The sequence below is a fragment of the Glycine soja genome, chromosome 19 (genome assembly GCF_004193775.1).
Source record: "Glycine soja cultivar W05 chromosome 19, ASM419377v2, whole genome shotgun sequence".
Taxonomy (NCBI): Eukaryota; Viridiplantae; Streptophyta; class Magnoliopsida; order Fabales; family Fabaceae; genus Glycine; species Glycine soja.
In genome coordinates, this window is record NC_041020.1 from 19,669,306 (window position 1) to 19,683,440 (window position 14,135).

Consider the following 14,135-nt stretch of genomic DNA (forward strand, 5'->3'; position numbering starts at 1 on the left):
AGGCCTTTATTTATAGCCTAAGTGTCACACAAAATTGGAGGGAAATTTGAATTTCTATTCAAATTTTACTTGAATTTGTGGAGCCAAATTTGGAGCCAAAATTTCACTAATTATGATTATTAAATTTCAGCTATGGTTCAACCCACTAATCCAAGATCAAGTCCAAGATTCTCCACTAAGTGTGCTTAGGTGTCATGAGGCATGTAAAGCATGAAGGACATGCACAAAGTATGACTATATGATGTGGCAATGGGGTGTAGCAAGCAAATGCTCACCTCCCCCTTAGGCTGGTCTGAAATTTAATTGGATTGGGCTTCTCCCAATTCATTTAAATTTCTTACCCAACACACACATCAAATAGTGCACTTAATGCATGTGAAATTACAAAACTACCCATAATATAAAAACTAGTCCAGGTGCCCTAAAATACAAGGGCTCAAAAATCCTATATTACTAGGGTACCCTCCATACACTATGGAGCCCTAAATACATGGCTCAAAAATAATGAAACATTGATCTAATATGTGCAAAGATAAGTGGGCCCATACTTAGCCCATGGGCCCAAAATCTACCCTAAGGCTCATAAGAACCCTAGGGTCTTCTCCTGCATCTCTGGCTCAATCTTCTTGGAGTCTTTTATCCAATGTCCTTAGGGGGTAAGATTGCATCACATAGCACAAAAATCAATAATTAAAAGTATATAACTACTGTAATTAAATACTGATAAGTGTCATATTCAGTTAATTTTGGAATTAAAATGTGAGGCACTTATCTTATAAACTACCCTTAAATTTAGTTATTTTATATATTGTACATTTACTAATGTTTGTGTTTAAATATGAAAAATTCATTCATGATTTTGTAGGCATTGATGATTTTTTGTTAGATCTAGAAACAAAGTCAAAATGAAGGACAAGATGGTTATTTTTCCAAGATTCCAAATATCCATTCACCCACGCTAGCAACCAGCTCGCCTGGGATAATCAAATTACTTCAAGCATAAGTAAACAACTCACTTGGGCGAGTCTATGCCTTCAGGGTTAAGCAACAACTGCACCTCTTGGCTCTTTTCTATAAATAGTCATGTCAAGAATTGATTACTTCTAGGAATTGATTTATAACATGTTATGAGCTAAATAACATGCATGAATTAGACTCAAAATTCAAATGATAGGCTAAGAATTGCAAGAATACATGAACAAATGTATCTAGAATTCAATCAACAAAATCAAAATTGAACACAAACTTAGAACATAATGTGACAATTATTATGACTAAACATGACTCTAAGACAACATGAATGAAGTGACTTACACTTAGATTTTTGTGTTTTTTTTTTTCTAATCAATATTTTGCAAGAAAATTGAGATCTAAAGGTTCAGCACAAGAAGATTATGACTGAAAATGTAGAACCTAAAATCAACACAAAAACATGATTCAAGAGTAGATCTATAAAATTTGAACCATACAAATGCAAGAACAAGTGTAGATCTAAGATTTAATCGGTTTATTTTTTTGAATCTACTCTAAACAGAACCAAACCACAAGACAATGGAGGAGACACATGGAGAAGAAGATGAAGAACAAGAAAATAAAGTGAATTGACCGAACAAAAAGATAGAGGAAGCAAAAGAACATCACCTAGATGAAGATGCTCTTGATACCACATAATGTAACTCCATGTGGAGCTTGTAGGCCTTGGATCTTCTTCATCAATGGAGTCCTTTGCTTCTTGAAGATTAATGGCAGCGGAATGGAGAAGGAAGAAAGATGATTGGAGACGCCACTTCAAGGAGAGATGAGTCAAGAAATGATCAAAGTTCAAAAAATGCACACACATGACCTCTATTTATAGCCTAAGTGTCACACGAAATTGGAGGAAAATTTGAGTTTCTATTCAAATTTTACTTGAATTTGAATTTGAATTTGTGGAGCCAAAATTTCACTAATTATGATTAGTGAATTTCAGTTATGGTTCAGCCCACTAATCCAAGATCAAGTCCAAAATTCTCCACTAAGTGTGCTTAGGTGTCATGATGCATGTAAAGCATGAAGGACATGCACAAAGTGTAACTATATGATGTGGCAATGGGGTTTAGCAAGCAAATGCTCACCTCCCCCTTAGGCTGGTCTGAAATTTAATTGGATTAGGCTTCTCCTAATTCAATTAAATTTATCTCCCAACACACACACATCAAATAGTGCACTTAATGCATGTGAAATTACAAAACTACCCCTAATACAAAAACTAGTCTAGGTGACCTAAAATACTAGGGCTCAAAGATCCTATATTACTAGGGTATCCTCCCTACACTATGGAGCCCTAAATACAAGGCCCAAAAATAATGAAATCTTAATTTAATATGTACAAAGATAAGTGGGCTCATACTGAGCCCATGGGCCCAAAATCTATCCTAAGGCTCATGAGAACCCTAGGGCCTTCTCCTGCATCTTTGGCAAAATCTTCTTGGAGTCTTCTATCCAATGCCCTTGGGGTGTAGGATTGCATCATCTCTCATCAACTCTTCTGATGTATAATTGCACTTGATTATCCTGTCAAACTTTTTGATGATGTAGCAAGTCACTAAATTATCAACATCATTATTATCAGTTAATATTACTTGATAGTAGAGACTGAAAGTGGAAACATTCAAGGATAGGAAATCCTTTAATTTTAACTTCTATTAATTGGATTAACCAGAAGTTCACGCTACTATTACTTTGAATGGGCTTCTACCAAACTGAAAGTAACTTTCGGCTTATAAGAATCAATTATCAAGATTACTTATACTGTTAACTAAATTTTTAGTCTCTAAACTTTTTCAAAATTCATTTTTTAATTCCTAAGCTTTTGTTTGGTTGATCAAGATCCCTTTAGTTTTTTTTAATTATTGTTTTTAGTCTCTAAGGTTTTGTTTGATTGAGCAAAGTCCCTAAACTTTTAAAATTTTCAATTTTTAGTCCCTAAATAAAAATTTGAACATATTATTTTTATTTATTTAATAAGATTTTAAGAATTAAAACTGAATTTTTCAAAAGTTCATGGACTAAATTGAAATTTTAAAAAGTTTAAAAATCTTAACCAGATAAACAAAAGTTTAGCAACTAAAAACTTAATTAACCCTACTTATATATGTTATAATGCAAAAATTATTTGAGCAAACAAAGTAAAATTAAATATAGAATGTAACAGCCATAACTTTTAATAAATAAATAAGAAATTAATAAATAAATAAATAAATAAGTAAAAAAAATAATTAGGTCATAAATTCTCACTATATAAGTCAAATGTTAACCTAGAGCAGCTTTTAGAAAACATATTCTGTTCCTTTCTTCTTTTCTTGATATTGGTAACTTAGTTGAAATATGTTTAGAATATAGGTATACATGTTGTTCATATAAATCAATATGAGTATATATTTTTATTGTTATATATAATTCGTATTTACTTAATGATATGTTTGATATTATTGTGATTATTTTATATTAATATATATATATATATATATAATATATGTACGTTTACGTTAATATTTTATTATATTATATTTGTATTGATGTACATTTACGCTGATAATTTAATTTACCGAGTTAAAGTACCTTATTGTTAGTATGTATAAATAATAATAAGCTTAACGCTTAAGTTAATATATATATTATATATACATAGATTAATAAGTTTTTGTTTAATATACTTATGTTAACAACGTATACGTTAATATATATATATATATATATATATATATATATATATATATATATATATATATATATATATATTGAATATAATATATTTATATATATGTTTTACGTGTATTTTATAGTTATTTGTTTATAAGTATTGAAGTTAAATATTGTATGTTATTATTATTATGATACATTGTTATTTAATTGTTGAGTATATTTTGTAAATAGTTAAATTGTGAAATGTTAAACTGTAGACATGAAATATGGTTGTGAATGAATGTGTGATTGATATTTGTAGTGATATTACTTGTCTTGTGAGTTATGAGTTATATAGTAACCCGGCCAGTGTTTACCTTGAGAGAACTTTTATGCGCAGTGTTAAAGGAAATTGTAGGATTCATAGTTAGGATCCTGAAGGGTTAAACTATAGCGCAATTTGTTAAATATGTTTGAAATATAAGAGTGAAGTCATGGGTATTATATAACTCATGAATAGTGTCTGCGTGCAAAAGAAAAAAAAAATATTTTAGGGGTTGGACCTGAATCAGGAAGGTGAGGCCCAAACGGATTCTTCGAAGTCTAGGCCTTGGGGGTAAAGATACTCGGTTTGAGTGCTCCTTTAAGCCCATGTTAATCCCATGTGGTTGGGGCATTCTCGCAAAATAGAGTAACCCTGACTGGTCACCTTATGATTTTACTTAGTGAAAGTGACCTAGTATACCCATTGTGTGGTGTGCCTTGTCATGTACTCCTAAGTGCCCCAGTGTTGTTTTTTACTGACATGGTACCACATTGCATATAGGCTTGAGTCTTAGTATAATTGTTGCATAATGCTTGTATTTGAATTTCAATGAGTTAATAATTGTGGTTGATGTTATTTTATGGAGTGTTTGAACTTGAATGGATGTGAATAATGTGTGCGATGTTGTTAAGTAATGTTATTTATATAAATTCAGCTTTAAGTATTATATGTTTCACATGCTCTAATGTTTTATTATATACGAATGTTATAACTTACTCCCGATGTGTGTTTGTGTTTGGGTTGATTGCCACTTTGTTTTAGGTGAGCCTTCATATGATGAGTCACATGCTAGAGATGGAGAGACTTAGTCTGTGATAGGGATATGCTCTGATAAGTGTGACATTAGGGCATATGATTTTACTTCGCATATTATGATTTTCGCATGTGATGATTTACTGAATGATATAATTGCATTATACTTTTCTATTTTAGTTTTTTTTATTATTTATTTAGAGTGGACGGCCTTGTTTTGAGCCAGGATAATTTTATCATTTATTCAAAAAAAATTTCTATTATGTTTTTACTAAGTGGATGTGAACCTTTTATCCTTTAGAATTGATTTAAATTAAATGTGTTTTAAAAAATTATTAATTAATTTTGCATTTTTTTTTCTTTCTTCTTTTATTATTATGTGTTTATAAACTTTTAAATAAATTTTGTATGATTTAATTAGTTACTTATTTATATTTGTGAGGGTAGAGGGTGTCACATTTAGTGGTATCAGAACAGGTCGGACCTTTCGGCTATGTGTGTTATGAGCTTTCTGTGTTTCCTTGTGTACTCTGATGCGTTGTGTTTGTTTTGTTTGATTAGAGGTGTACTCTATTGTGTTGGTATATTTCTTTTTTCTTTTCAAAGTTTTGTTTCTTGCATGACATAGGAAGTAATGGCTGCGAGAAATGAGCGAGAATGACTTCTTACCGAGGCCTTGAACAACTTGGCGCAAGTTATGGCCAATCAGGGAGGCGGTGGAGGAGCAACTATGTACCATGGGTTAGATCGCTTTCAGAGGAACAACCCACCTACCTTCAAAGGGGGTTATGATCCTGAGGGTGCTGAGGCTTGGCTGAGGGAGATTGAGAAGATCTTTCGTGTGATGGAATGTCAGGACCATCAAAAGGTGTTGTTTGCTACTCACATGCTAGCAAATGAGGTGGAGTACTGGTGGGAGAACACTCGCCCACGTCTAGAGGGAGCAGGTGGTGTTGTTGTTCAATGGGAGACCTTCAGACAAACTTTTTTGGAGAAGTATTTTCCAGAAGATGTGAAGAATAGGAAGGAGATGGAGTTTCTCGAGCTGAAACAGGAAAGTATGACGATGGCAGAGTATGCGACGAGGTTTGAGAACCTTGTAAGGTATTTTCCTCATTATCAGGGGGAAGCAGGGGAGAGGTCTAAGTGTGTGAAATTTGTCAATGGCCTCCGACCAGAAGTAAAGATGAAGGTGAATTATCACGGTATTCACAGCTTTGCACAGTTGATCAACATGTGTAGAATCTTTGATGAAGATCAGCGTGAAACGACTGCTTTCTACAACAATGTCAATGCTAGTCATGGGAAAGAGAAGAAGCATGTGACTCACAGTCATGCTAAGTCATATTCTGTCCCTCCCGGGAAATATGGAAACCATTCTGGGGGACAGAGGACCAGCGGAGGACTTCAACCAGTTGGTGGGAGTTCTCAGCCAATTAACAGGGTGTCTCAGCCTGCGGGTAGAGGTAGTGGTGGTAGTGGTGCTCCTGCTATTGTTACTACACCACTTAGGTGTGGGAAGTGTGGTCAGCTTGGGCATATTGCTCGTGAGTGCACAGATAGAGAGGTGACTTGCTTTAACTGCCAAGGTAAGGGCCACCTCAGTACCAGTTGCCTATATCCGAGGAGGGAGAAGAAGAGTGGAAGTCTGAATAACCAGAGTGGATGACCAAGGACCACAGGGAGAGTGTTTGCTCTTAGTGGTGTTGATGCCGCACAGTCTGATGAACTTATCCAAGGTATGTGTTTCATAAGTTAAATTCCCTTGGTTGTATGGTATGATTCAGGTGCGACCCATTCATTTATTTCTCGTGTCTGTGTTGAAAACTTTCCTTGCCTGTGTCTTCCTTGAAATTTGACTTGATTGTGAATACACCTGCTAGTGGGTCTGTTTTAACTTCTGATGTATGCTTGCAATGTCCTGTCTTAGTTTCTGATTGATTTAGTTGTTTTACCTTTGAGTCAGATTGATGTTATTCTTGGTATGGACTGGTTATCTTCCAATCATGTCTTATTAAATTGTTTTGAGAAATCTGTTGTCTTTCCTGAGTCTGGTGTGAGTGAAGGTGATATGTTTTTGTCTGCTAACCAAGTTGAGGCATCTTTAAGGGAGGATGCACAGGTATACATGATCTTAGCTAGTATAAGTGTTGAGACCAAAACCCCTGTGAGTGATATACCAATTGTGAGAGAGTTTCCAGAGGTGTTTGAGGAGGTGTCAGGATTACCACCTGAGAGAGAGGTCGAGTTCTCTATAGACCTAGTGCCTGGTACTGGACCCATATCCATAGCACCTTATAGGATGTCCCCTGTAGAGTTGAGTGAGCTTAAGAAACAGTTAGAGGAAATCTTAGAGAAACAGTTTGTGAGGCCTAGTGTGTCACCCTGGGGAGCACTGGTGTTGTTAGTTAAGAAGAAGGATGGGACTATGAGGCTATGTGTAGATTATCGTCAGTTGAATAAGGTAACGATTAAGAATAGGTACCCTTTGCCTAGGATAGATGACCTGATGGATCAATTAGTAGGGGCTTGTGTGTTCAATAAGATAGATCTTAGGTTCGGTTACCACCAGATTAGAGTGAAGCCTGAAGATGTTCCGAAGACTGCCTTTAGGACCCGCTACGGTCATTATGAGTACTTGGTTATGCCTTTTGGTGTGACCAACGCCCCTGGTGTGTTCATGGATTATATGAATAGGATCTTTCACCCCTACCTAGATAGTTTTGTAGTGGTCTTCATAGATGATATCTTGGTATATTCCAAGACTAAAGAGGAACATGAGGAGCATCTGAGAGTTGTGTTGCAAACCCTCAAAGACAATAGACTGTATGCTAAGTTGTCCAAGTGTGATTTTTGGCTAGAGGAGGTGAGCTTCTTAGGGCACGTTATATTTAGGGGAGGGATAGCAGTAGATCCTTCCAAGGTAGAGGCGGTGATGAGTTGGGAGAGTCCTAAGTCAGTGTTTGAGATTAGGAGCTTTCTTGGCTTAGCAGGATACTACCGTAGATTCATAGAGGGTTTTCTAAGCTAGCCTTACCTTTGACTAAGCTTACTCGTAAGGGTCAAGTTTTTGTGTGGGATGCCCAGTGTGAGAGTAGTTTTCGTACCCTTAAGGAAAGGTTGACCACTGCACCAGTTTTAGTGTTACCTGACCCGAGTGAACCTTTTGTGGTGTACTGTGATGTGTCCAAGATGGGTTTGGGTGGAGTGCTTATGCAACGGGGACAGGTAGTGGCCTATGCTTATGCACCAGTTTTAGTGTTACCTGACGCGAGTGAACCTTTTGTGGTGTACTGTGATGTGTCCAAGATGGGTTTGGGTGGAGTGCTTATGCAACGGGGACAGGTAGTGGCCTATGCTTCTCGACAGCTTAAAATACATGAAAGGAATTATCCCACACACGATCTTGAGTTAGCAACCGTAGTTTTTGCTCTTAAGCTTTGGAGGCATTACCTTTAGGGATCTAAATTTGAGGTGTTTAGTGACCATAAGAGCCTTAGATATTTTTTTGATCAAAAAGAGCTTAACATGAGGCAGAGGAGATGGTTAGAGTTCCTTAAGGATTACGATTTTGAACTTAGTTATCACCCAGGTAAAGCCAATGTAGTAGCTAATGCCATAAGTAGGAAATCCCTTCAAATGTCTGCTTTGATGGTTAGAGAGTTGGACCTCTTAGAGCAGTTTAGAGACATGAGTTTGGCATGTGAGATCACCTCTAGTTGCATTAAGTTGGGTATGTTGAGAGTCACCAGCAAACTCTTGAGCGAGATCCGTGAGGGTCAAAAGTCTGACCCATTCTTGTCAGCCCAATTAGAGTCCATAGTCACAGGGGGAGAGAGTAGTTTTAGAGTGGGAACTGATGGAGTCTTGAGGTTTCAGGATAAGGTGTGTGTTCCTAGTGTACCCAAGCTTAGGAGAACGATCTTGGAAGAGGGCCATAGAAGTAGTCTAAGTATCCACCCAGGAGCGACTAAGATGTACCAGGACCTTAGGTAGATGTTTTGGTGGCCGAGTATGAAGAAAGAAGTTAATGAGTTTGTCCTTGCATGCCTAGTGTGTCAGAAAGCTAAGATAGAACACCAGAAGCCTTTAGGGAAGTTGCAACCTTTAGAGATACCTGAGTGGAAGTGGGATAGCATCTCCATGGATTTCGTGGTGGGGTTACCTAGGACCCCTAAAGGTTTGGATTCCATTTGGGTTATTGTAGATAGGTTGACCAAATCTGCTCACTTCATCCCAATTAACATCAAATATTCTTTAGAGAGGTTGACTAGTTTGTACGTCAATGAGATAGTTAGACTACACGGTGTTCCTTCTAGCATAGTCTCTGATAGAGATCCCAGATTTACCTCTAGATTTTGGGAGAGTCTTCATAAAGCCTTAGGGACCAAGCTTAGGTTGAGTTCTGCTTACCACCCACAGACTGACGGTCAAACCGAGCGCACCATCCAATCCTTAGAGGACCTCTTGAGAGCCTGTGTGTTAGAGCAGAGGGGTAGTTGGGATAGTTTCTTACCCTTGATAGAGTTTACATACAACAATAGTTTTCACTCCAGTATAGGTATGGCGCCTTACGAGGCATTGTATGGTAGAAGATGTAGGACACCTCTATGTTGGGTAGATTCCAGTGAGAGCATTGCCTTAGGACCTGAGGTAGTTCAGCAAACCACTGAAAAGGTCAAGTTGATCCAAGAAAGGATGAGAATAGCCCAAAGTAAGCAGAAGAGCTACTATGATAAGAGAAGAAAGGATCTTGAATTTGCTGTAGGTGATCATGTATTTCTGACGGTCACTTCGTGGACTGGGGTTGGCAGGGCGTTGAAGTCTCGTAAGCTCACACCTAGATTCATTGGTCCCTTTGAAATCCTAAAGCGTGTCGGTCCATTTGCGTATCAGGTGGCTTTGCCACCATCTCTCTCAAATCTCCACAGTGTCTTCCATATCTCTCAGCTCATAAAATATGTCCATGATCCGTCGCATGTGATCGAGTTGGACAATGTCCAAGTGAAAGAGAACTTGACATATGAAACACAACCACTGAGGATCGACGATCATATGGTTAAGCAGCTAAGGGGGAAAGAGATTCCCTTGGTCAAGGTAGTATGGGGAAGTGCTTCGGGCGAGGATGCCACCTGGGAACTAGAGGGTCAGATGCGTGATAAGGGGGGTGGGATTGTAACAGCCGTAACTTTTAATAAATAAATAAGAAATTAATAAATTAATAAATAAATAAATAAGTAAAAAAAATAATTAGGTCATAAATTCCCACTATATAAGTCAAATGTTAACCTAGAGCAGCTTTTAGAAAACACATTTTGTTCCTTTCTTCTTTTCTAACGCACAAGAATCCTAACAGAGCAACCAGAGGAAGAGCTCTAGAGAGCATCAGAGACGCCACAATTGCTAACGGAGAACATTTAAGCGACTACATCGAGGTAAGGGATGAGTTACTCACGCTTGGGGATTAGAATGAACATGTGTAGGGATCCCTAGAGGATCAATTTTTGGGTTATTTTGGGGTGTTTATGAAGTTTAATTATGTTTTCATGTTTAATCGCGGATTGAGTGTGTTTGATGAACCAATTGGTGTTTTGTTGCGAGTTTGTTGTAGAATTGATGTGTTCTTGTGTTAGGTGTGTACCTTAGGAATTAGATATAATATATTTTTTAGTTATAATATATGTTAGGTGTGTTCTTGTGTTAGGTGTGTACCTTAGGAATTGAATATAATATATTTATATATATGTTTTACGTGTATTTTATAGTTATTTGTTTATAAGTCTTGAAGTTAAATATTGTATGTTATTATTATTATGATACATTGTTATTTAATTGTTGAGTATATTTTGTAATTAGTTAAAGTGTGAAATGTTAAACTGTAGACATGAAATATGGTTGTGAATGAGTGTGTGATTGATATTTGTAGTGATATTACTTGTCTTGTGAGTTATGAGTTATACAGTAACTCGACCAGTGTTTACCTTGAGAGAATTTGTATGCGCAGTGTTAAAGGAAATTGTAGGATTCATAGTTAGGATCCTGAAGGGTTAAACTGTAGTGCAATTTGTTAAATATGTTTGAAATATAAGAGTGAGGTCGTGGGTATTATATAACTCATGAATAGTGTCTGCGTGCAAAAGAAAAAAAAAATATTTTAGGGGTTGGACCTGAATCAGGAAGGTGAGGCCCAAACGGATTCTTCGGTGTCTAGGCCTTGGGGGTAAAGATACTCGGTTTGAGTGCTCCTTTAAGCCCATGTGGTTGGGGCATTCTCGCAAAACAGAGTAACCCTGACTGATCACCTTATGATTTTACTTAGTGAGAGTGATCTAGTATATCCATTGTGTGGTGTGTCTTGTCATGTACTCCTAAGCGCCCCAGTGTTGTTTTTCACTGACATGGTACCACATTGCATATAGGCTTAAGTCTTAGTATAATTGTTGCATAACACTTGTATTTGAATTTCATTGAGTTAACAATTGTGGTTCATGTTATTTTATGGAGTGTGTGAACTTGAATGGATGTGAATAATGTGGGCGATGTTGTGAGGTAATGTTATTTATATAAATTCAGCTTTAAGTATTATATGTTTCACATGCTCTAATGTTTTATTATATACGAATGTGATAACTTACTCCCGGTGTGTGTTTGTGTTTGGGTTGATTGCCACTTTGTTTTAGGTGAGCCTTCATATGATAAGTCACATGCTAGAGATGGAGAGACTTAGTCTGTGATAGAGATGCTCTGATAAGTGTGACATTGGGGCATATGATTTTAATTCGCATATTATGATTTTCGCATGTGATGATTTACTGAATGATATAATTGCATTATACTTTTCTATTTTAGTTTCTTTTATTATTTATTTAGAGTGGACGACCTTGTTTTGAGTCGGGATAATTTTATCCTTTATTCAAAAAAAAATTCTATTATGTTTTCACTAAGTGGATGTGAACCTTTTATCCTTTTGAATTGATTTAAATTAAATGTGTTTAAAAAAATTATTAATTAATTTTGCATTTTTTTTCTTTCTTCTTTTATTATTATGTGTTTATAAACTTTTATATAAATTTTGTATGATTTAATTAGTTACTTATTTATATTTGTGATGGTAGAGTGTGTCACATAGAAGATATAGAATAAATTATTTGATGACTTGTAATAGTTGTGATCAATTTTATCTATAATTCAATGTAGATTTTGATTTAAAAAATATAAATATAAATATAATAATGTTCTTATGATTATTGTAAATAAAATAATGTGATCTATGCAATTGCACAAATACTATATTAAATTCCACAAATATATTATATATACCACCATAAGGCCAAGTTCACCAACAGGGCAAGTTGTAAATGCAGTGTTATCCTGCATGCAAGGTTGACAGGTTGATTACATTTTTTTATGAAAGACAGATTGATTACATGAAACCAACGCTTTGAAACAGACATTTATGTCCTGTACTCTTATTATTGTATGAGACATCTTTTATTGCATTATGGAAAATTCATATCAGAATGCAAATTTATATTTCAGAATAAACTTTCTAAAATGTAATAAGAGGTACAAGATGCAATAATAGAAGTAGAGGATCCAATAACCTTTGAAACGTGTAAATAAAGGACCAAGGAATTCAAGTTCATTTGAAATAGTCTATCTAACAGCTCAAACTCTACCGACCCCAAAATAACTTGGCGTCGGTTATGCCTAGGTAGGGGTGGGAATAGGCTAGGCCAGACCAGACTTTGAAAGGCCTGAGTTTAGCCTACGATGAATCTTTGAGGCCTGAGCCTGGCCTATAGCCTATCAAAGGCTTTTATTTTGTCTTGGCCTGACCTTTTTAAAAGCCTGCCCTGGCCTGATAGCCTTTTTAAAAGTCTTCTTCACAATAAATATTTAATATTTTATGGAGTAGGAACGTAATAGAAAAGTTAAAGAAAAAGGAAAGTTAATAAAAATAATTAGGAATATAAAAGGGTATATGACTCATACCTAAATTGTAATTAAAGTCTTACTTGATGATAGGAACAAAAGTTATGGAGCAGTAATGTGTAATCAAAGTCTGATAGTTTCAAAAAAAAAAATTAATTGTATCCAAAAAAATAATATTATATATTGGTACCCAAAAAATAATATAAGTATATAAGTATATATATATATATATATATATATATATATATATATATATATATATATATATATATATATATATATATATATATATATATATATATATTGACCGTCCTATCAGGCTTATAAGGCTTTTTAATAAGTCTAAGCCTGATCTATTTAATTTAATGGGCTTTTAAAAAAGCCTGAGCCTAACCTTTTAATTAAATAGGCCAGTTCAGGTTAGGCTTTATGTAGGCCAGGTCGTAGGCCCCTGTAGGCCGGCCTGGCCTATTCCCACCCCTATGCCTAGGTTACAACTTTATCTGATGGAAAGTTGACTTAATATGCCAAAATCGACACTAGATTACAACTTTAAAATTGGACGGAGTCTAGGGTGCGAAAGTAAATCTACTTTCGCATTGTGCGAAAGTTATTATGGTTGTTTTTCAACTGTTAGATTTAATTCATTTTAAATCAGCGGTCCAAATTTTTCTTCCTTTTTTCGTTCTTTTTTTTTTCTTTTTCTTACTTTTCCAGATTTACCCTTTCTTTCTTCAGTTCTTCTCCTCTCCTCCGTCAACCTCTCCTTCTTTTTTTCTTTCTTTCTTCCCCTTCTGTTCCAAGAGAACATTGAGCAGTTCAAAACGTTAAATGGAAAAACAATGACAGATCTAGAACATAATGGATATCTGAAAATGAATTACAATGAGAAAAGATCCAAGAGAACAACAATGACATGTCTAAAAATGAATTACATAGCAGATTTAAAAAAGAGGGTCCTAAAATAAATTACATGGCAGATCCAAAACTAAATTACATAGCAAATCCTAAAAAAATGGAGAAATAATCAAATTCAGAACAAATCTATTTGTTTTGTTTCTCAATAAAAAACGACAACGCAATATTTTGCCACCGTGCTTGCAAGATTCTCAACCCAATCGTGCTCACGCCTGGAGGGAACCTCGACGCCATTGCACACATGCATTTTCCTTCTTTGAAATACATGGAGTATGCTAATGAAGTTGAAAACTACACCTTCACAAAGGCAAATAACCTTGTTCTAAAGGCAGATGTTACAATCGAAAGGAATAGAGGGGGAAGAAAGAAAGAGAGAGAGGAGAGGTGGAGGAGGGGGAAAGAATCGAAGAAAAAAAGGGTAAATCTAGAAAAGTAAGAAAAAGAAAAAAAAACAGAAAGAAAAATTTGAACCGCTGATTTAAAATAAATTAAATCTAACGGTTGAAAAATGACCATAATAACTTTCGCACCAAAATAACTT

General features: G+C 35.5%; 1 protein-coding gene across 1 annotated transcript; it reads left to right on the forward strand.

The window, feature by feature from the left end:
* The first annotated feature begins 5,438 nt into the window (after window positions 1-5,438).
* Window positions 5,439-7,772, forward strand: LOC114398639. The gene is made up of 3 exons (XM_028360816.1): window positions 5,439-6,330; window positions 6,424-6,480; window positions 6,808-7,772. The coding sequence occupies exons 1-3, from the start codon at window positions 5,439-5,441 to the stop codon at window positions 7,770-7,772; spliced, it is 1,914 nt and encodes a 637-aa protein (XP_028216617.1).
* Window positions 7,773-14,135: the final 6,363 nt, after the last annotated feature.

Coding starts and splice junctions, on each gene's coding strand:
- LOC114398639 (XM_028360816.1), top strand. CDS start 5,439: ATGGCCAATCAGGGAGGCGGTGGAGGAGCAACTATGTACCATGGGTTA. Junction 6,331..6,423: donor GACTTGCTTTAACTGCCAAG/GTAAGGGCCACC, acceptor CAAGGACCACAG/GGAGAGTGTTTGCTCTTAGT. Junction 6,481..6,807: donor GTCTGATGAACTTATCCAAG/GTATGTGTTTCA, acceptor GTGTGAGTGAAG/GTGATATGTTTTTGTCTGCT.